This window comes from Leishmania infantum, chromosome 35 (assembly GCF_000002875.2).
Source record: "Leishmania infantum JPCM5 genome chromosome 35".
Taxonomy (NCBI): domain Eukaryota; phylum Euglenozoa; class Kinetoplastea; order Trypanosomatida; family Trypanosomatidae; genus Leishmania; species Leishmania infantum.
The window spans coordinates 1,484,649-1,506,624 of record NC_009419.2 but is presented as its reverse complement, the minus strand read 5'-3'; the positions used below and the strand labels follow the sequence as shown (position 1 = coordinate 1,506,624).

The 21,976-nt window shown below is 57.5% G+C and overlaps 8 protein-coding genes across 8 annotated transcripts; all 8 read left to right on the top strand.

Moving 5' to 3' along the window:
- Positions 1-501: 501 nt before the first annotated feature.
- LINJ_35_3820 (conserved hypothetical protein) lies at positions 502-2,457 on the top strand (the record flags this gene model as incomplete). The annotated part of the gene is made up of 1 exon (XM_001469148.1): positions 502-2,457. The coding sequence occupies one exon, from the start codon at positions 502-504 to the stop codon at positions 2,455-2,457; it is 1,956 nt and encodes a 651-aa protein (XP_001469185.1).
- Positions 2,458-3,426: 969 nt separating this feature from the next.
- LINJ_35_3810 (putative 60S ribosomal protein L27A/L29) lies at positions 3,427-3,864 on the top strand (the record flags this gene model as incomplete). The annotated part of the gene is made up of 1 exon (XM_001469147.1): positions 3,427-3,864. One exon carries the CDS (start codon positions 3,427-3,429, stop codon positions 3,862-3,864), a length of 438 nt encoding a protein of 145 aa, XP_001469184.1.
- A 1,016-nt stretch (positions 3,865-4,880) lies between these two features.
- Positions 4,881-7,508, top strand: LINJ_35_3800 (conserved hypothetical protein; the record flags this gene model as incomplete). Its single annotated transcript, XM_001469146.1, has 1 exon — positions 4,881-7,508. The coding sequence occupies one exon, from the start codon at positions 4,881-4,883 to the stop codon at positions 7,506-7,508; it is 2,628 nt and encodes an 875-aa protein (XP_001469183.1).
- A 416-nt stretch (positions 7,509-7,924) lies between these two features.
- On the top strand, positions 7,925-9,091 carry LINJ_35_3790 (conserved hypothetical protein; the record flags this gene model as incomplete). The annotated part of the gene is made up of 1 exon (XM_001469145.1): positions 7,925-9,091. The coding sequence occupies one exon, from the start codon at positions 7,925-7,927 to the stop codon at positions 9,089-9,091; it is 1,167 nt and encodes a 388-aa protein (XP_001469182.1).
- A 2,211-nt stretch (positions 9,092-11,302) lies between these two features.
- Positions 11,303-12,694, top strand: LINJ_35_3780 (conserved hypothetical protein; the record flags this gene model as incomplete). The annotated part of the gene is made up of 1 exon (XM_001469144.1): positions 11,303-12,694. One exon carries the CDS (start codon positions 11,303-11,305, stop codon positions 12,692-12,694), a length of 1,392 nt encoding a protein of 463 aa, XP_001469181.1.
- A 1,284-nt stretch (positions 12,695-13,978) lies between these two features.
- On the top strand, positions 13,979-15,301 carry LINJ_35_3770 (conserved hypothetical protein; the record flags this gene model as incomplete). Its single annotated transcript, XM_001469143.1, has 1 exon — positions 13,979-15,301. One exon carries the CDS (start codon positions 13,979-13,981, stop codon positions 15,299-15,301), a length of 1,323 nt encoding a protein of 440 aa, XP_001469180.1.
- A 1,905-nt stretch (positions 15,302-17,206) lies between these two features.
- On the top strand, positions 17,207-18,232 carry LINJ_35_3760 (conserved hypothetical protein; the record flags this gene model as incomplete). The annotated part of the gene is made up of 1 exon (XM_001469142.1): positions 17,207-18,232. The coding sequence occupies one exon, from the start codon at positions 17,207-17,209 to the stop codon at positions 18,230-18,232; it is 1,026 nt and encodes a 341-aa protein (XP_001469179.1).
- Positions 18,233-19,012: 780 nt separating this feature from the next.
- LINJ_35_3750 (glycosomal membrane protein) lies at positions 19,013-19,690 on the top strand (the record flags this gene model as incomplete). Its single annotated transcript, XM_001469141.1, has 1 exon — positions 19,013-19,690. One exon carries the CDS (start codon positions 19,013-19,015, stop codon positions 19,688-19,690), a length of 678 nt encoding a protein of 225 aa, XP_001469178.1.
- Between the last annotated feature and the right edge of the window lie 2,286 nt (positions 19,691-21,976).

Here is a 21,976-nt window from a genome sequence, read left to right as displayed (position 1 = left end):
CTGCGGTGCTTTCCCCGTCAGCGTCGCCTCCTTCCCCTTCCCGTCCTCCCTCTTCATCTCCCCCTTTTCACAGGTGCTCTGCGTGCGCTGGACGGTAGCATTCTTCCACCTCTTCTCGTTTTCTGCTCCGCTACCACCATCACGTGTGCTTTCCGTGGCATTGCGCCGAATATTTCGTGCGTTGCTAACCCCCTATTCACCGACAACCACATTATCACATTACTTCCCTCATCTTTCGTTTCAGTCGTTTTCTATATTAACTCTGCCGCTCGAGCGACCGCTACCCTAACTAGAGTAGCGTCTCGATATCACACGGACACAAGCACACTTGTGCAAAAAGGGGTAGTGCTGCATTAAAAGTCAAGGCCACGTTTTGCACGTGTTGAGGGCTTCATCGGGCTGCATCTGGGCTGCATTTCACTGCGCTGGCTTTCATCTCTTCGTTTTCGTTTTCCTTCTTTAGCTCTTAGTGACCAATCGGGTGACATTGCTGTGTGCCAGATGATGCGTACTTCTGCCGTGGTGACGACGCTCGCCGTGACCGCGGCGCTGCTTGCCCTGCTCAGCGTCTCTGTCGCAGTGAGCGCGGTGAACCTGCTGCCGCTGATGGGTGAGGGATTGTTCGATGTCGAGGTGGTGTGCCGCAGCGCCATGCCGAGTGAGCCGACGGTCTACGACAGATCCGTGATCAGTGCATTTCGCTTCTCCGTCAATGCGAGCGCGGACGGCACGAAAGAGAAAGTGCACCTCCCATTATACGTGGAGCGCATCCTAGACAGCGACTACGTCCGTACCTACTACATCAACTCTACCGACAAGTACAGCATCTCCGACTCCAAGGGCTGTGTGCACACGAAGGGGTTGTATGAATCCTCGGACGAGGTGCTCTTGTCTGAGAGTCTCATTACTATGCTGCGTTCCCCGCTCTCAGCGACACCCAGCCCGAGCATGATTCGCGGTATTGCCGCCGATAACTACTCGAGCCAGTATAACCTCACGATTCCGAGCAGTTACGGTGGTCTTGGGTCGCCCGCCACTTACCGCGCCGCTGTGTTGACGAGCACGCAGCACTGGTTGGTGAACTTGATGCAGGTGGACCTGACGCCGGTGTCGATCGAGGTGATGACAACAGACTCCGCCAGCAAGATTAACAACTGCCTGTTTACTTTCTCCTTCTTTGGCTCGAACGTGTCCGCCGTGCGGGGGTCTCTTCCGTACTCCTGCAAAAACTCATCCTCTGAGCACCCACGAGTCTGGAAGTCGTCGAACGTTGCTCTGCCGATGATGAGAGCCCTCGCGGGCGCTGCCAAGGCCTTTTCATCGCGGCCCAGTGTCTTCAGCAGCTCGAGTGAGACATCGTCATCAACCTCAGCAGCGGACACTGCCAACTACACGATGCCAGCGTTTCCTGATGATTTCACAGCAAATTTCCTTGTCGTTTCGCCGCTTAAGAAGTCCTTCTACCAGGTTCGCGAGTCCTACAGCCTCTATGCGGGTTTCTCCCTCACCAGCTTGCAGTTCCCCCTGAAGGGTATCGCTGGTCGCGTGTACAAGCACGAGTGGTACACCAACTCGTGGAATCAGATGTCGTACTACCACACCGAGTTTGCAGTGCCGAGCGGCCAGGAGATGGCCGACGAGGCTCTGCGCAAGTACTTCTTCCCTGACCTGAACACCTGCAGACGCGTCGTCATTGCCTACGACTTGATGGCCAGGAGCTCCAGCTCCCTGCTGCTCTACTCGCCAAATGTGCCGCCGACGTTTATCGGCAACCAGACGGTGCGCAACATCCCGTGCGGGGTGTGGGTGGCGGAGATACAAGGCGTCCGTGTAACGTGGTACTGGGCGACTACTGATTTGGTGGACACGGCGTCGTTCTGGACCGTCGACAGCATAGAAAGTGGCGCGTCGGCTTACACCCGGCTGGTGCGCATGACGGTGACCGGCAAGGGCGGCGCCCCGCCGCTGTTCGCGCACCACCCCTTCTTCCCGCAAAGCTACGCCTTCCCTGTGGATGATCGTGATGTGGCGTGCACTGCGATGATGCCTTCTGAGGCGGATATGGGCTGCTACAGCTACGCCAAAAACGCTGATTACACTTACATATACGAAATCACGTCTTTTGTGCCGTACGTTCGAAGGAATGACTATCGTCTCCCTGCCGCGTGCGTCGGCGTCAAGATATTGGGCTCAATCCCCAGCTTTCAGTGCAACTACAAAGGCATCACGGGCGGCGTGGCGTCCATACTGCTGACTGTGGTTGCGCTGCTGTTCTCCCTTGCGGGCGGGTGCTGCGTGTGGTGCCCCTTCTCCCGAATTGTGCGTCACCAACAGGATGAGCTGGCGCGATTCACGTGGGAGATACGTCTTGCTCAAAGCGCGAACGGCACTGAGGGGCATGACACAACGGACGTCGGCGCCAAAGGCGAATCTGATGGCAGGAACCCTTCCTCGTGAGGCTTTCTTCAAGAGATGCGCCGTGACTTTGCGGCTGTCGCATTCCTGTTTCCCTTCCTCTCTCCGACGTCTGCCATGATCGCTCTTCCACCCCTGTTTTTCAGCGGATCTCTCCTTGTTTCCCTTTTTCCCGTTGGCGCCGCCTTTGAGGTGTGTGTAGTCACGTTAGCCGATGCTGTTGTGGGGCAAAAACGCTGGGTTCACTGTATCCCTGTTTTTCCCCCTTTTCACTCTTCCCTGCTTTATTGTCTTTGCGGGCACGTCCATTGTAGTGTCAAGGGTGCAAAAGACCTCCTCTGGCGTGCCACTGCAACATGGTGGCGGGCCTCTTCCCCCCCCCTCTCCACTTCCTCCTCGCTCCCCTTGCTGCTTCACTGTGCGCCCCCTTTGTCTCTCCCCTTTCCCACTTTCGCCATTGGTTGTCTTACCGTGCTTTTTCTTATATCGGAGAGGCCCCTCGGCTGTGACGCACTTATGTGTGGGCTGCGTATATGCATATGCATGTTTATGTTGGCCGCGCAAGGTGTGGAGCGTGCTCTCAAAGCATAGAATTCACTGTGGGGCGCGACGCGTAAGGAATCTCGACCGCCTTCCTGCACGTATGTGGGTGCGCGGGTGTGGGGGGCTCCTATGTCCCTACTGCCATGACATCAGCTGCTGCGCGATCGAGCTGGGTGGGTGGTGCGCCTGAGCGACACCCGTGCGACTCTTCTTCCCTGCTGAATCAAGTCGACGTGATGTTTTCCGTATCATGTCCTCTGTCGACTCAACACACCGACTTTTACATCCCTGCACTGGCATTCTTCCCTCTGCCTCCCTTCACGGTCGCCACTCCATCGCCCTTGCTCCCCCACCCACTTTGCCCCCCCCCCTCCGCACACCCGCATCCCTATTCACATACACATAATACATTACGCTACGCTGAACCCTACTACGTTTCTTGATCACTGCACACAGTTCGATTACGACATGCCGACCCGCTTCAAGAAGTGCCGCCACCAGCGTGGCTCGACGTTCTGCGGCTACGGTCGCGTAGGTAAGCACCGCAAGCATGAGTCCGGTCGCGGTAACGCCGGCGGTATGCACCACCACCGCATCAACTTCGACAAGTACCACCCCGGGTACTTTGGTAAGCTGGGCATGGACCACTACCACCGCAAGAAGAACCCGATGTGGAAGCCGACGATCAACCTGAACAACTTGTCGCGCCTGATTGCTGCGGAAGAGGCGGCGAAGGCGACGAAGGGCGGGACTTTGCCTGTGGTGGACCTGCAGTCGAGCGGGTACGCGAAGCTGCTGGGCAACGGCCACATCCAGGTGCCGTGCATCGTGAAGGCGCGCTACGTGAGCAAGCTGGCCGACAAGAAGATACGCAAGGCTGGCGGCGCTGTGGTGCTTCAAGCGTAAGCAACGGGTTTCCATGCTTTCTATGGGCGTCGATCACCGACTGTGTCGCTGAGAACACACTCGAGCACGCATTCTTTCTTTTTGTTCTGTCTCCTTTTATTTTTGCCCTGAAACAAAAATAAATCTGAAATGCAGCTGTGTCCGGAGGCGGAGGGTTCCGAGAACGGATACCTCTTAGCGTCATGGCTGAAAAGGCAGCGAGTTCCTGAGAAACTGCGGATACAGGCGAAGGCCTCACCCGCACACGTACACACAGTTTTTCTTTGACTCAGTGGCACCTCTGCGACGGCGGGTGGGGTGGGCTGCTGCCGCAGAAGACGAATAATGGGTCTTTGGCACTACTTTCAGTCTCTTCTCTGCTTATGGGAGTTCTCATGTGACTTCCTTCTCTCGGTTCAGCTGCTGTAAAGGACTCTTATCTCCATCGGTCGCATATCGTCGCCGCATCTTTACCGCTGCGCTTTTTTTTTTCACTGTTTCGGGCACACCGCAGTAGATGTAAATACACCGCTCTGCTCTTTTTGCAGTGTTCATATACTCACTGCCGTCACTCTGGGGACAGCTGTGCTGAGCCAATCGTGGTGCAGTCTCACTCACTGATAGAGTTCCATCTTGCGACACACTCGTCTTAGACACGAGACGAGGTGTTGTTTGTTGGCGACTGCGTTCGGTCACCTCGCCGCTTCTCTTCTCCCCCCTTCTCCACCTTAACAGGCTCTCGTGTGACTGGAAGGGCATTTGACAATGGGGATAGCGGCACACTCGACAGACAGCGCACATTTTCTTTATTCATATCGATAGACGCACACGTCTCCGCACGTGCACAGCCTTTTGCTTGTAAGCACTCTACTTGCGTTTCGAGGTGGTCCTCTGCGGGCATCGCCTGGAGGAGTAGCCCTCCTCTCATTCAGTAGTCTTTCGGCTGTATTGGCGGCGCTGCAATGAGCTGCGCCAGCGCGTCCGTCAGATCAGGGCAAGATGCGTTGCCGGTCGCAGGGCCTTCAGCACCGTCAACGATGATGCCATATCTGCACAGCATTAACGAGGACGGCGCCATGCGCATTCTTGCAGAGATGCTAGACGCGCTTGACACTCACGGTCTTGCTCTTTTCTCGGAGTCCGGTCACGGGGCGGCGTGGCCGCTGTCGTCGCCGACGACTTGGTCTTCAGCTCTCGCTGTGCTCGCTACTAGTGCGCCGCTCAACGCCATGGTCGCTGACACCCTACTGGAGCGTGTGAGTGCTGCCTTGTCGGTCGAGATCGGTGTTTACCAGTCAGCCGTCCTGTGCTGTAGTGGCCCACTCTCCACCGAGGTAGCGCTTCCGGCGCTTGAGAGACTTGGCGAGGTGTACCGCCAAGTGCATTCACATCTGCTGCGCTGGTGCTCGGCACTGCATACACCAGGGGTTGCTGCGCTCCTTGCTGTCCGACTTCGCTGTGCGTTGCTGCAGACAGACTTGGTGACCGGCGAAGAACCTCCAGGAAGGCAGGCACTCTTTACTTTTCTCCGGTGGCACGGTCGGTTCGTCCTGGCGACGCAGCGGAAAGCGGCAGGTGATGGAGATGAGGAGGAAGCGCGCGGCTCAGAGTGCGACAGGACTTTGGGAGAAGCAGGTGACGCTAGCGAGAGCGCCTTGGCACCTGCATCCGCTTCGCCGGCGCCGGATTCTTTAATGGCGTGCCTGCACCGGCTAGCTCTAAACCGGTCGGCAGAAGTGAAACAGTTATGGAGGTCTGTATTAGAAGACGGCATTCGCGACCGACTGAGTGACCTCTCTGATGACTTCTCGACTCGTATTTTGCACAAACACTTGTCATGGCTGGAGCACTCGGTCGTGCCGTTTGTGCGGATGGTGTTGCCTGACAGCGACGGGGAGTCGGATCCTTTGTGTCGCAGCAGCGGCAACCTCAGCGACGGGACCTCTACGAATCGCCGCTGTGGGGACGTGGGAATGACGTCAGAAGGCTGTCATACGGTGCCGAGACGCGCGCAGGAAGGCGACGCGTGCCCTTCATCACAGACGAACGAGGCGGTGCGAGCGGAGCGGGAGGCATGGTGTGCCGACTTGCGACTGCTGCTGCTGCACACCTACGCTCGCAGGCGCCTTGACGGCTTTTGGGAGATCCTCTCGGACTACCCCGACTCCGTTCCAGCTCTCGAGGACATGCGCTACTGCCTGCAGTCGACCCCGGAAAGCGGCCTCAAGACAGAGCTGGTGCAGACTGTGCGCCATATGCTCTCTTCGCGCCTCCACCGCGCCGGCACACGCACCGACGACATTTTGGCCATTCTCATCAACACCATTCACGCCTTCTGCATATTGTTTCCACGAAATGAGCAGAGCAGCGTCGTCTTCTCCGTCACCTCCGACACCCTGGAGCACCTGCGGCGGCGCAAGGACTGTGTGCCAGCGGTGGTGCAGGCGGTGATGCAGCCCGGTGGCGCCATGAACGTTGCACCACCACCGCTGACCCAGGCTGCATCCGAGGGCCTTGCCGGCAGCCTGGACTTCGACGGCGATGCAGGCAGCAAAGAAGGGGAGCTGCATCGCGCAGCTTCTCGAGGAAGACCGGATGTGGTGCGCGTGCTGCTCACGTCGATTCCTCGCCGTGCATTGGTGGACGAGTACCAGCAGATGCTGGCGGAGCAGCTTCTGCAGAAGCCCATGCACCAGTTTGATACAACACCAGAGGAGGAGGTGCTCGAGCGGCTGCGGCACGTGTTCGGCGAGACGGCACTCGATCGGTGCGCAGTAATGATGCGAGACATGCAGATGTCCCGGCGTATCTCGCAGCAGCTGCGCGAGCAGCTGGGTCCTCGCCGCACGGACTGCTTGCCACAGTTGGGACCCACTGCTGCCTCCGCCACTGCTGTGTCTCCCGCTGCAAGCGTCTCGGTTCTGTCGATGACAGCGTGGCCTCCACTTGTTCGCTGCAGCTCCGCGAACGGCGGCGATTCTGGTCCTGCTGCGGCGCCACTGAAATTTTGTCCCCATCCGGCGCTGCAGGAGGAGATGGATACTCTTGCGGAGGCGTACAAGCGGCTCAAGGACAACCAGCGAATGACCTGGTTGCCGTCCCTCGGCCGTGTTGAGCTGGAGCTAAAGCAGAAGGACCCGTCCAAGGGGAACTCACTCGTGGCGGTGCCGCAGATACTCTCTCTGTTTGACGCATCGTTCGTCTTGCACGTGAAGGAGATGACAAGCCATGGTGGCTCCAGCACGCCGGTGCATCTAAAGGAGGTGGCGGCCGTATTGGAGGTACAACTGGAGGAGCTCCGCGCGCATGCGCAACGACTCTCCCCGGCGGTGCTGATGTTCCAGCCAGCGACGGACCTGGTCACCATGCAGCTTAGCGTGGCTGCTTCTGCCGATTTCGTCTTCATGGAGGACAGAGAAACCGATGAGGAATCCGGGAAGCCGGCAGGACTTCCCCCCGAGCGTGTAAAGCTGATGGAGCGGATGGTGACGTCGCTGCTCAAGACACGTGGCGCGCAATCGAGCACAGCGATTCACAGCAGTCTCAAGTTGTTGGGCAAGTTCGAAGGGTCAAACGCGGACGTGGTAGAGCTGCTGCGATCGTTTGTGGGCCGAGGATTGATTGTGCTCAACGACGCGAGGCAGTACGCCCTTCCACCCAAGTAAGCGGAACTGACTTCCACGTCTAGATGTGCTTGCGTACCCACCCCTCTCCCTCTCTCTTTTTTCCATTAGAGGCCGCCACAGCGGAACTCGTTGCTGAGCCGAAGAAGGCAGGTCTGAGGGTTTGCTACGTGCATAAGAGAAAAAGGCGTGCATCGTTCCAGTGTGCGTGTGCAAGTATGTGCACGGATGCCATGATGACGGAATGGACGAACACCACATCTTTCTGTACCTTTTTGTGACACTAAACCCTCTTCCCCTCTTGTGCATTGGAGCTGCCCCACCAGTTTCTCGTATTTCAACCCCTCTCACTCTTTGCCTTGTCTTTCTCTCTAGAGCGGATCCGACACGCTGGCGCGTTGCGTGCCCCTCTACCGTCCCCCTTCTACTTTTTCCGGGGGGAGCAGCCTCTTCTCCACATGACATTGCCCTTAGCTGCACGACAGCACTTCTTGGAGCACGGCTACGCCATTGTTCCGAATGTGCTCTCGAGCTCCATGGTGGAGCGCATTCGGTCTGCAGCCTTGGCCTCCACAGCGGCGCGCTCCCGCTCCTTTGCGCACCTGCCCAATGTCCACTCCCTCTTGAAGTCTACGCCCAAGTGCACAGACCCACTTCAGGATGGCCTGATGTCGCATCTGCAGAAGCGGCGGTACATCTTACGCTACTACCGCGACATAAGGAGGCATAAGCGGCGGCTGCGGCGCGCTGCGAAGGCTTTCCTTAACGGCCGCGATGTCTCGGAGCTCGGCAGAGAGGATATGTTGCAGTTGAGCGAGATGGTCTCCGCGGAGACGCAGAAGGTGTGGAGCCGAGGCTGTACGAGCACAGTCAAGACGGACCCGCAGATGCTCATGGCGATAAACCAGTACCGCGCCAATGCGTGGATGACAAACGCACAGCTGGAGGCGGTACTGCGAGACAATGAGGAGTTCGTGAAGCCGCTCTCGCAGCTGGCAGAGGTGGTGGGCGGTGTGGCACGGCCCGTCATTTTTGGTGATGTGCCCCTGCTGCGCGAGGCGTACGGCAACCCTGTTGGGTACCATTGCCTTGCCCCGACGATTGGCACCCGCACGAATGCACGCGTCAGCAAGGGCGGTGGTGAGGCGACAGCGGTGTCGATGGTTCTCTTCACCTACACCCCTACTCCTCTATGTCTTCCGCCCTTCGTGATGCGCAACTCACAGCACGCGGTGCGCCGCCAGTACCTGCACTCGGTGCGTGCCGAGCGATTGTGGCGTCCCTTTGCCCCCATGGAGGCCGACGTACGCGATCAACTGCGCCGCTTTCAATTTGATGCATCTGTGGTAGGCCAACCGCTCCTCGCAGCAATGGCCGGGCCGAGCAGTGCCCCCGCTGCTCCCGTAATCGGTCCGGGAACCGTCATGGTGGTCGACCCGCACTTGATGATGGCGTTCGGTGGCAACATGACACCCCAAAGCGAAGTCCTTTATCGCATCAACGTGGTTGCGGAGAACGCGCGACCGCATCTGATGGCGCCGTCGTGGATTCGCGGGTGGCGCACGATGCCAGAAGAGGTTCATTTTGCGTCTCCTGTCGTCTTTCCGCCGCTCTACGTCGAGTGACGCTCTCAAGGGTGAGTGGATGGAAAGCACCAGAGTCGAAAGGGCGAGAGGCGCTCTGCGCCGTGTATCCGCGGCAGTGGCGGTCGGGTAGCTTTGAAATGCGCTGTGCTTGTGTGCAGTCGAGCGATTGCCCAGGCCAGTCGCATAGTCACACAGATAACCTCGTCTTTTTTTTTCCTGTTCGTGACTGACTGTACTGCTTCTTTTCTAACGAGCGGCAGGTGGGCAGTCTCATGGCTGTTCCCTCCTCGACGTGATCGCTAGAGAGCTGGTTGGGTGGAGCATTCTGGCGCCTGTCTTTTCGTGAAACCATGAAGTGACTACAAAAGAGGGATCTGTTTCTAAAGAAGGGGCGATTCTAGAAACCGGTGCCCTGCGCCGTGCGTGAATACGCATCTTTCTTCAGTCGCATCCTGCATACGGTGCGCTAGCCGTTCTGTTTTTTTTTTCTTTCACGACTCTGCAGCGGTAGGTCACTTTAGGCGATCGTCAAATGCGGGTGGATGGCTTGCATGTTTTCCCTCCGCCCCTTCGTGTTGTAGCGCGCTCCGTCGTTGTCCTGCTCCTCTTTTCTTCTGCTATCCCCGTAGCTCTCCTCTTGACTGTTTTTCGTCAATTCGATCACAAAACACATCCGCACATCACGCATCGCATACACACGCCATGAGAGGAGGACACTGTGGCGGTGCTGCGTTGCGGACAACAAACAGAGACGCCTTGCGGGTGGCCTGCACACGTAGACTCACACAGGGACTCTTTCTCTCGGTGCGCTGATGAAGCTGCGCTTGTTTTGCTAGTCTTGTCCCCACCCCCACCCTTCCTCAGGTGTTCATCAGGCGCACGTGCTCTGCAACTTATGGATTGTGGCTGGACTGAAGCCATCGATGGCTCGATAAAAGAGCGAAGCGAACAAGACCGTCACGAAACGGGATCCAAGCACACCGACACATAGAAAAGGGCAACGCAAGAACGCTTGAATGAATAGTGAACGGTGAGCAGTAGAAGCAGCAGCTGGACGTCGCACTGCACATACACGTAGGTACACTGGGGCTTTCTTAGTGTTTTGCCACTATGCGACATCGTCCTGCGCGCATCCACAACTTCTACGAAGACGATGATGCGGAGTCTGCGACGGTTCCGTCAGGGAAGCAACGACGGTTCGCGCCGTCGCCACGGCCGGTTTCAGCTCCGTCGAGCGCTCCGCATGCTGGAAGAGCCGCACAGCCTCCCGGCCTCGTCGCCGGCTCGGGAGAGCGTAATGCCCGCGTCCAGCAAGCGGAACGGAGTGGGTCTTCCTGTAGCAGCAGCAGTAGCTGCAGCAGTGCGTCCATCGAGCGTGTGATACACTGCGGCGGGCCCACTTTTCAACCAGGTTTTGCCTCTAATTCGGCTCACAGCCCTTTCATCGGTGCAACGTCGGTGTCGCTGCGGCAGCTACAGGAGTCCGTAGAGGAGGCTGTTCGTGATGTACGCCGGCTGGATATGCTGACGCGGAAGGCCGTGTGGCATGCTCTGACTCGGCAGCCAAGCGCTCGCGACGCGAGGCTCCATAGGAGGACCACCGCCACATCGGCGCACAAGGTGTCTCCGGGCGTACGGCGTAGCGCCTCTACTTCTGCAGAGGTGCCCCACGGAGCCGCAGGCTACTCCGAATCGACAGTAATCGTGCATGACAAACCGTTTCTTCCACCCGATCGCTATCCCACGACACCAGCGCTGCAGGACACTCCCGAACATTTTACGCGAAACCTCTTTGGCTCCTTGTTCGCTGCACACCGTGCTGGGCTCTTTGAAAAGCAGCGTGCGTGGATGCAGCGCCGCCAACCCCACGGCACAACGGAAGCTCCTGCCGTCGCCGAGATTCCCTCATCCTCGCCGACCTCGACTCGGCGTACAGCACTGCAGCGGGTCTCCAGCTTGACAAGCTCCGCCACAGTTGCACCCCGGAGCGGCCGAACCACCGCCGCCTCCGGAGGTAGTCGCGTGGGGGCATCGACGGCAGACGCCGTTGACATCGAGGAAGAGCGTGTGCGATCGTCTGTGTCGCTCATCATTCTCCGCGTCGCGAAGGACCGCGCCATCGCGACCGTGTTTCTCCGTCAACTGCGCCTCGAGGTGTACACGCGGCGTGCTGTCTGCGAGAATGTAGACTTGCGCTACAGCTACTACGTCCAGCGTCGCTTGCTGCGACGCTGGAGCGACGCGTCGGTGATGCAGCGACGCTGGCGCGTCTCTCTGCTGACGAGCATCATCTTCCACTGGAAGCGTTTTGTGCAGACGCGAAAAGCGTTACACGCTGTCCTGTCCTCGTGGAGGCGACTTTTGCAGCAGCGAAGTCGCGCGTTCGCCGCGTGTCGGCAAGCACAACGCCAGCGCTGCTTCCAGCAGTGGCTCCGAGCCTTCACCTGGCATCGTGAACGTGGCGCACTCAATGAGGCTGCTAGTCAGTTCGCCGCGTCTCGGCAGCGGTGGCGCCACAGCCAAACACTGCTTGAGGCATGTGGTGGGGATGCAGAGGTGTTAGCGCTTCTGCAGGGAAGACCACATGCGTCGGGCACTGGCACCGTGGTGGTGGCCGCGGTTGGACCTCGGCTGCTCCTGCGGCGCCTCTTTTTGGCGTGGAGGCAACGGACGGAGTGGCGGCTGATGGCGCACTTGGCTGCGTGGCACTACACCCAACAGATGCGCGCCAAGGTAGCGCGGCGAATGGGCAGCTGTGCGCGTCGTCTCGCCCTACAGCACTACCGCAGCCGGCCCGAGCATCAGCGACAGCGCGCTGCACCCGCAGCACAAAGCGTAGGCGCAGGCAGTGGCGTCGTGGAGGAGCAGTCGCAAGCCCCACTTCGTGTGTGCATCGTTCCCGTCGCGCAGAGAGGGCTACTCAAGTACAAGGTCAGCGCAGCGCGTTGCGTTGCGCACGCGGCCCAGCTCCGCAGTTGCTTTGATTGGTGGCACATTCGCGCCCGAGCCCGTCGGGCGGATCGCTTTCATCTCCAGTGCGTGTACGCGCACGTCGTGTGCCGATGGCTGCAGGCCCTCGCTGCTCATCGAGTGCGCCGGCAGCGGAAGTGGCTGGTTCTTTCTCGCTGGGTGGCGGCCACGGAACATTGCCAGGCGGCTGCAGTGGCGTGGAAGCTGCACGTATATCAGTTGGCTCGCCATGCACTCCGGCTCTGGCGAAGCCGTCTCACAGTGCGTCTGACGCATCAAGCGCAGCTGCTGCAAGGCTGCTTCGAGCGTTGGAGGGATCGGGCGCTGCTGCGGCGCGCAACCAGAGCTCTCCAGTGCACGCGGCGGCACGGTTTGCTGCGACAATGGCACTGCCGTGCACAGGCGCGTGTACAGGTGCGCACAAACATCTACGTGGCTGACACTATCAGTGAAACAGCGCTTGTACTCGGCTGCTTTCGGCGGTGGCGTTTTCGCGCTGCGGAGAGGCGTCGCGCTAGCCTCGCGTGGGATGTTCTGGCGCAGTTGCGGCGGGAGCGGCTGAGCCGGCGCTGCTTCGACGTATGGCGTAGGCGCACTTTGGCCCCAGAACGGCCATGGGCATGGCATCTCAAAAAGGAACGTTCCTCTCCTCCCATGTCGCTGCTTGTGTGAGGGAGGGAGGCGAGGAGGGCGTTGTGACCCCGCCGTGCCCTCCACCTCATCGTAGATGAGTGCCAGTGCCGCGTTTCCGTGCGCTTGAACGTGCTCCGACCATCAGGCAGAAGCAACGTACAGAAAACAACGGAAACTCAGGTGCCAAAGAGGCGGGGTCTGCCTAAGAACCGAATAATGCCTAAGAGCTTGCCGATGCACCGAACCTTTTTTTTTCGGAAACATTTCTGCCGTTCTCCACACGCCATGTAGGTGGGAACTGTGTGGACGTGGCGCGAGTGCCGCAAGGCTGACCGCGTTCGCGTACACCGGTTCGACTGGGCACCAACCTTGTCCCTCAGGTCAGTTTGTCTTCCCTCCATGCGCTTCTTCATTGGCCTCTTCCATTTTTTCCGTTTCTGCCGCTCTCCTCTCGACCTCCACCACCCCGTCCCGGCTTCTTCCGCGCCGTACAACGCCAAAATGCAGTACGTTATTATTACAACTAACCACAAGGGCCGCTTGTTCACTGCCCCTCCCCCGTCCCCACCAACGCGCACAAAAGGTGATAAAGCCTCTATCTCGATCCTTCTAGGAGCCAAACAGACTAATACTAACGTGCTCAGCTGCAGCGCGCTTTTCTTCGTTCAGTGTTGCGCCCAGTGTGCCGTTCGTCTGCAGGTGAAGAGCCAAAGTGCGTACTTCGGTTTTCGTTGAAAAAAAAAGAAGCGAAGGTGTGCCCTCGCGCCCTACGATAGACACACACACACACACTCGCACACACCGCCGCGACGAAGTCCTCGCTGCAACAGAGAAGACGCTCTTTGTCCCTCCGTCCCTACGCATCACCTTGTCACCTCTCTCATCTCCCTCACTCTTGTTGATTGCGCTCCCTCTCGCCACCGCCACGCCCCCCCTGCTCTCAGCTGTATTGCCGCCATATCATTGCTGACCGTTTTGCGAGGCTTTGTGTGTGTGTGTGTGCGTGCGTTTCCCAAAGTGGTGTTGCACATTGTTTTGGTGGAATTTTTTTTGTGTATTTTCGCCTCGTATATTTTTCCACAGCGTATTCGGGGTCGTCAGGCCAAAGGAAACAAACACGCAAACGAGCCAGACAAACGAATTGGCGTGACTGCTCTCCTTGCCGTCTCCCTGGCGTGGCCGCTTCCCCCATTCGCGCACCGGTTCTGCTTTGACGCTGCCGACCTTGAGCGCTGTGAAGCAAGTAAGAACATTGACTGGCGCACAGCACACTCTGCGTCTTCCCTTCACTCCTCGGCTCTCCCCGCACACGAGGAAGCAGAGATGGAGCTCGCCACAATGGACCCTGTTGCGCAGCAGGAGCTGCAGCGCATGACGCGGGCGATCGAGGAGTACGCGGCTCGGTTGGACTCGCTCGGCGCCGAACTGGAGACAATCGAGCAGCAGAACCGCAACGATGAAGTGAGTCGCCAGATTCAGCAGTACAACGAGGCCACGGTGGCGCCACAGGAGATCGCCGCCGAGGATGCCATGGACAACATCGTCCGTCTGCAGAACCAGCTGAAGATTGTGCAACGCCGGAACCAGCTGCTGGCGCGCGAGAATGCCATGCAGGAGAAGCTGCTGCGCGAACGGGCAAACAAGCTTCACAGCACGCACAAAGAGCTGGACATGGTAATGGCTGCAACGGGCTGGTACGGCGGCAAGCGTGATGTGCAGTTCTCACGGATCGAGCGCGAGCGGGCGGATATTCATGACATGTCGCTTGTCGAGGCGTCTCTGCGCGCCGACATCAAGAGCAGCAAGGTGACGATTGCAAGGCTGGAGAAGACGGTGCTAGCGCTGAGCGCGAAGGTGCTGGAGAACGAGGAGCGTCGCACGAGGTACATGCAGCTGTGCAACGACTGCCGGGTGCGAGAGAAAGAGTGCAACGAGCTGCAGGCCAAGGCGCAACGCATGGCGGCGGACAATAATAAGCTGCAGCTGGTGGTCAAGACAGAAAGCGACTCAAACCTCGTCGAGAATAGCATCGCGTGCATGGAGAGCGATCGCGAGTTCCTCTCCGACGCCGTACAGGACATGAAGATGGCCTGCCGCCGCCAGGAAAACGTTATCAAGGCGCAAATAACCCGTGAGCAGCAGCTGCAACGGCGCTTGGATACCGTGACCAAGTCGCTGAATGAGATGCGGTTGGCGCGCGAATTCGAACGCAACGTCGCCAAGTCGGCGTTGGTGCCGTCCGCCTCGCGCGAGGAGCCGGAGGACGTGTCGGAGGTGCTGCCACAGGATGAGTACATACCAGTGGACACTTTCCGACTTCTCTACAAGAACAACGAGATGATGCGCACCAATGTAGCACGCAAGAACATGCTCGTGCTGGAGAAGGAGAGCGTTGTACAGTCGATGGAGGCGAGGCTGATGCAGCACGTTGAAAAGCACAACGAAGTTGCCCGCTTTGATGACAGCATTCACATCTCCGGCGAAGCATCTGTGCGAGCCGCAAAGCGCAACCTCGATGCCGAGGAGAATAAGCTGGTGCGCCAAATCGAGGAGCTGCGTGCGTCGAACAATCAGATGCGCGCTGCTATCGCCAAGAAAGCGGCACCGACGCAGGCTCGCAAGGCGGCATCGGGTCGCAGGAAATGAGGCAACAAGTGGAGGTGAGGCGGGGATAAAATCGCGTGAAGCGAGCAGGTGTGCCGCGTGCCTCGTGTGTGTGTGCGTAAATATCTTTTCTCTGCTTCTCTTCCTCGTCGTACGCTGCGTTTCGTTGATCTCCTCATTTCGGAGAGGACTGGAGCGCTGACCCACGCACCTCTACCGAAGACCAGAGGGTTACCGGCATTTGTTTTCCTTACCGCCCTCACGGATATTTGGTGTGGGTGGTGCGCTGTGCTTCCCCCCTCCGCTTGTTGCGAGTCCCCCTGTACGGGCGCACACCCGTTGATGAACAGAGTTTTCTTTGGCGTTGTTGCTTTTTGTTCTCGTTCTTCCTCCTTTCGTGCTTTTTTCTTTATCTCTTTCCGTGTTTCCCCCTCCCCTGCCATACTCTCCCTCAGCGCTGGGTCAGCTCTTCGCTTTCTTCTTGCTCTGGTGATTCGGACACGCACTTCTGTGCCTCCTCGTCGCCGTTCCAACTGTACTGACACAACCCTCCCTGTTGTGCTTACTTGTATCTTTTGTTTTTGCTCGTTTTGCTTCTCCCTCTTCCCGTAGTGTGTGAGTGCGTGGGCGTGCAGACGTTTGTGAGTCTTCTCGTGTCTGTCTAAGTGTCTGTGAGCTTGCGCGTCGTTGATCAACGGAGTTGTCGTCACTTCTCCATCCTGTACGGTCTTACCTTTGTTTTGTCTTCTTTGTATTCCTTTTCTTTTCCTCCTCTCTTTCCTCTCTGCCACTTTCCTTTCACTCTGTGCCTGTGTGCCCACTCGGGTGTACGCGCTCATCGTTTCTCCGCCTCTTCCCGTCTCCTGTGCGTGCGGGACGTACGTGCAGCTGCGTTGAAGGCCGCACCCTTTCCGTCTAACGCTGTGCGAGGACGAACGCGATCGACTTCGCTTTCGCAGTGGGGTGCGGTACTCACTGCATGTGCCCATCCCCCTTCCCCTCCCCCGTTTTTGGAGACCGAAAGAAGAGCGCGCAGCGGCAGAGTTGATGGCAGGGGGAGGCTTAGGGTGACTTGCAAACTGCCCTGTGCGCCGCCCCCTTCTCTCCCAGCATTTTAGAGAATGAGAAGGCATAACACGAATGGAAGATGATGTATCTCCCTGAAGCAACACGAAACTGTAAAGAAAATGCAATCAAGCGCACAGGCACTTTCCTTCTTCCAATGAAAAAAAAAGAGCAGAAACAAAGAGATCTTTGCTCACTCACGTGTCGCTAGGATGAAGAGGAAGGAACTCGCATAACTCTGCCTGCACGTTGTCACCGAACATTTTCCAGTGCTCGTGACGGCACACATGAAACTGGAGGTGTTCGAGAAGCCAACTCGCACCCTCCCATCCTCCTCGGCACGCTGCCAGGCTCTGTGTTCCCGCTCCTCCTCGCGCTGCGCTGCAGGGAGGTAGGGAAGCCTGCAAATCTGAACAAGGCGGACAACCGCTCAACGTTGTATGTATTCTTCTCTCACTCGCTCACCCGCTGCTCCGTCCCCCCTCCTCTTCGATTTGTTTTACCCTTTCGCTTTTGTCTTCTCTTTCGACATCTGCACCGATTGACCGGCGTCTCAGGCGTGGTACCTGAGGATTTTGCCTCGGCGCGATACGCTTCTTCCACCAAAGCAAAACAAACATCATCGAGCACGGGGCTAGAAGATAACGCAGCTGGGGCGGGACCTCTCTCCCTATAGCACTCCTTCTTCACCGCCCTCTTTGCAGCTCTCAGCTCCCCTGAAGGGTATCTCTTCCTTTGGTCTTTTCTAAGTGTGAAGTCGCTTTACCTGCCGTTGGCCTTTGCCTCATCGACCCCGCGCACACGGTGCTACACCACTTTCCATCAATACGGGGTTTTTATCTTTTTCTCCTTGTCGCTCTTTGCAGGTTTTGGTGGGGCGCAATGGTGTCGTGGTGGCCGTTTCAGCGCGGCCGCCAGTCTGCCGCCGCTGGCGGCGCCTCTCCATCCCCCTCGAGCGACGCCGGCGGTGGTGATGCGAAGGTGCCGCTCTCTCGCAGTCTTATGGATACGGAGTCGTTCGAAAACGTAGTCACTGGTAAGGATCGCGAGTACGGTGACAGCGGCGTCGCCTACTCGCAGTTTGATCGAATGCGCGGTGAGCAGAGGATACGGCGCCACGGTGACGGCCGAGCGTCAACGATGGATGTTGAGTCGATTGACATGCTTGTGAGTCGCTTTGAAAATGAGTTCCGCCAGGCTGACGCGCACATGAAGGCTCGTGAGGCGCAGCGGTCGGTCCTGCAGCGATACGACTACGCCAATGACCGACGCTACCAGCAGTGGGTGGCAGAGCAGAAGGAAATGCGAGAGAAGCTGAAGATCCACTGGCTAGACTGGATGATCGATCAGCCGTCGGACTGCCTCGTCTACTTCCTGCGCGTGTGCACGACAGCTGGATTTTGTTTCGGTGCAGGTCGGACCGCCTACCTGTACCGCACCATGGACAAGACCTACGCAAAGCTGAACGGCGTCACGCTCGGCAGCATCGCCTTCCACGAGATTACAACGTCGGTGGCCAAAGGCGGGGCGGTAGCCCTGATGGGCACCATCGGCATGCCGGTCGGCGACGCCTTGACGAACCTGTTTATGCTGCTCTGGTCGGGTGACGTTTCCTCGCCGCAGCGCACATGGTGGCACATCTTGAACTCCAGCCTCTGCTCGGGCTTTCTCGGCGGAGTGGCTTATGTGGGTTTCAACTACAAGCAGCTCACTCCATGGGGGGTGCGCGCGCTTTTGTCACTCTCTACAGGCTCCGGGGCAGCCGCCGGCTTGTACCTGGGCTACATGATCTATCGGCCCTATGCGGCACAACGGACCCACAACTTGTATGAGCCGTACTGGCGCCCCTGGCATAGTCGTCATCAGCGCGATGCAGGTCCTTCCAACGTTCGTGGGAAGTATCTGTGATAGCGACAGCACGTGAACGCTCGTGCGCGTCTTTTGTACTTCTTCGCAGTGACGGTGGAAGCTGCTCCTTGCTGCACGTGCGGCAGGTTTTCAAGAGTGCATTTTGCGTGTTTCCCTTTTTTGCGTTTGTTGCGGGTTTTGTTGCGGTCTCGCCTTCGGTCTTCCCCTCACACACATGCGAAGGACGGTGCACATACACACAAAAAAAGATTATATATATATATATATATGCTTACATCCTACGCGTTCAGTGCGCTGTTCTGTCTCTACCTCTTTGGTTGGGGTGGTGGTGGAGAGGTGGTGCTGCTTCACTGACGTTTTCTGAAGCATTTTGCAGGCATCGGTGAAGAGGATACTCTCTCTCCCTGGCAGGAGCTAAGTTGCTGCCGTCACATCCGCCGTATCTGATTGTGTGACTCGGAAGGCCCACCCTTCCCTCGTCTCTCTCTCTTCGCTTGCCGCGGTGTGTCCTTTGCTGCTGCTCCCCTTCCCCCTTCGCTCATCTCACGTTTCCTTTCCGCCTTTCCCTTTTGCTCTCTTTTTCCTACACATTGCCTACTCCTCACCCCACCCCACCCCCTCTTCCTTCCTCCTCTCTCTCTCCATGAAAAAAAAAAGAATTGCCGCTCAGTTACCGTAACCACTGTCTCTCTCTTTCTCTTCTCTCGCGTGCTTTTATTTTTCGAATTCTTGTGCTGTGCGTTGATCGGGTTCATCTCTCTGTTTGACTATCCTTCGTTTCAGCATCACACAAAACCCAACTCAGACCCACTTGCCATCATGTCCGCCGCCGTCTTTGAGTACCTTGGCAACACGGGAGACCGTGATAAGGTGATGGCCATTGTGCAGTTCCTCCCCATGACCCTCGCTGGCCCTGCTAACGATGCCGGCTGCACCTCTCTGAGCAAGTCTCTGAAGAGCCTCTCGTCCATGGCGGACGGCTACCGTGCCATCACGCGTCTCGCCCTTCTCTTCAACGCGCTGTCAAAGCCGACGCTGGAGGCACTCTCCAAGCCTAAGGGTGACGTACTACTCGACCGCGTGGACCAGCTGAGCCACTTCTTTCACGTGTGCTTTTGCTTCTTTGAGAACACGGCAGTGCTGTCCAGCCACAACGTATACCCGAACCGCTTTGTCCGCCTCGGTGGCTGCGCTGTGACCTGCTGGTTCTACACACTGCTGCTCGGTCTGATGCGCCAGGCGTACGTCATGACGCAAAAGAAGAACACACCGGAGGAACAGAAGCGGCAGATGGTCACCACCGTGAAGCTAGGCTGCTTCTTGATCTTCTCGCTGACCTGCTTCCCGAAGGGTGGCCCACAGCTGCTGGAGGACGTGAGCGGCCCACTGGTGCCGCTGCACAAGACGCTGCAGCTCATCGCGCCGAAGCATCTCGGGCTGAACGATACGATCCGTGGTGCGCTTGGCTTCATCGCGTCCATGTGTGATTTCTACTGAGGATGAAAGTACACCCATCCACAGCACCGCATCATCAGAGGCAGCGCAGAAGGAAAGGAAGAGCAACCCTCAAGAAAACAGACGCAAACGCTAGAGAGGCACAACCAAGCACATTGTAGGAGTTTTGCTATGATACCACCGTGCGTGTGCAGACCTCTAGAGCTGTCATTGTGTATGCACGGCCAATGGAAGAGAGGGAAGGGAGAAGAGGGGAGAAGGTGCGCCCTGCTCCTGTACTCCCCATCTCTGCGATATCGTGAGCATCGGCCTTTCTATCGTTGCTGATCTCTGCTTTTCTTCTGTTTATATATTTTTTGGTGCGTTTCGTTTCTCGTAGTCGATGCGTGTGTGTCTATGCCGCGCGCTTCCTCGCCTCCTCCCTCACCTATTTCCGGGCCGCTGCGTCCCCGCCCGCCCTCCCTCCCTCCCATGTGCACCCTCCCTCCGTCAAGAGCCACTCACACTTAGGCAAACGCAAAAGCAGACAGATGACGCGCGACCACACGCAGACGAAAGAAAAGGTGCATGAACAACACCGAAAACGTTTCCTATTTATTTTCTATTTGTTGCTTCCTGTCTCTCTCTCCTCTCTCCCCCTCTCTGACGTGTACATGTTCTGCACACGTAGGGTATATACGTGCATGTGTCTCCATTGCGGATGATCTCCTCGTGGTATTTCATTCTGTATGTATGTGAGTCTCTGTGTATGCATGTATGTGCGCTTTTCGAGTTGTTTCGGTTTGACTCTCGGGCTCTAACTCGCCTTCTCCCCCCTTTTTCGCGTTTGTTGTGTTTCTGTGTTCCCCCATGTGTTGCGTGCGCGTACGGTGCGTCTTCATGTTTTCAAGGCTTTTCTTTTCTGCGTTTTTTTGGGTCGCTTCCGTAACGGCCCCTTCCTTCCTCCATCTCCGCCCTTCAGTACGTGCGCGACTGAGGGAATGGGGGCGTAGGAAGCGGGGAGCGGGGAGCGGCACAGCGACAAGTGCAGGACACACACACACACACACAAAGGGAGAGATACAGGTGAAACGGTTTGCCACATTTCTCTTCTCTCCTTTTCGTTTCTTTTCCCCCGATTTGGCTCTTTTTCGCTCTCAACGACCAGCGCCCACACAACACACATTACATGGAGAACAAACGTGACGCGAATGGGGAAGCGTGCCTGCCTCCATCCACTTGACGGAGACGCCAGTGAGTGCTCGAGAGCGGCTAGCGGACCCATTTTTCGTTGCCGTGGACATGCTGCGGTGCGTGTATGGATTTGTGCTTGTGTGAGTGTGAGCGTTCTCTGGAGTTGCGTGTGATGGGGGCTCTCCAAAAGAACCCCCTCCTTCCCTCCCCTTCCCTGAGGAAAAAAACGCAAACACAAAAACGCGCGTGAAAAACGCTCTTTTGCATTTTTCTTTTTTTTTACATCTTCCCTCTTTCGTTTGCCCGGCGTCGTCTCCTCGTGTCTGTTGATGGCGGTGTGCGTGCGTGTGGTTTGTTTCAGATATTCTTGTGGTTGAGGCATCAGAGGGGCACAAGCAACGAGAGAGAAAAAGAGGTGTGCGCACGTGCGTAACTGCCGGGGAGTGTGCGTAAGAGTGAGTGTGCGCGTGTCTTGAGGTGCGGATGCGTACGCATACGCTGTGGAATCATGTTTCATTCACTGGTAAACCAAACGCACGCACACACACACACACGTCTTCGGCCTCTCTCGCCGTCCTCTCTCTCCATTATAAAAAAGGAACGCCGACCTCGTCGTTGTGTCCTGCATGGATGTGGTGTGTGTGTGTGGGGGGGCGCTGTGGGTATGAGAAGGTAGCTGAGCTGTATATAGGCAAGAGCAGTAATTCCAGAAAAAATGAAAAGCAGCGCTGCTCTTCAAGGGCCATCGGACTCAATGCATTCATTCAGCAGCAACATGATAACGTGGACACTCAAGAAAATAAAGCGAGTGAATGATTGAAGAAAACCAGCACGACGCGCAGATGACGTCGTCGAGGTTAGGTGACGTCGTTTGCAGAGAGGAGCGGCGGCAACAACAGCGGCGCACACTCTGCTCTCGCTTCCTTTCTACCCCCGCCCCCTCCCAAGCTGCGGTATGTAACCACATACACAAGGAGCTCTTTCAAGGTGCATGGCGGTGGTGGTGTTGGTGGAAGAAGCTAAGGGTCTTTTTTTTCTTTTGCGTATCGTACGAGGGGAGAAATACGATCGACTTTGCAGCTGACGCGACATTCTCACGGCTTGTGCGTGTCTAGTAGTAGTCGTCTTGGCCAAGCAGTCTCTGTTGTCCGTGTG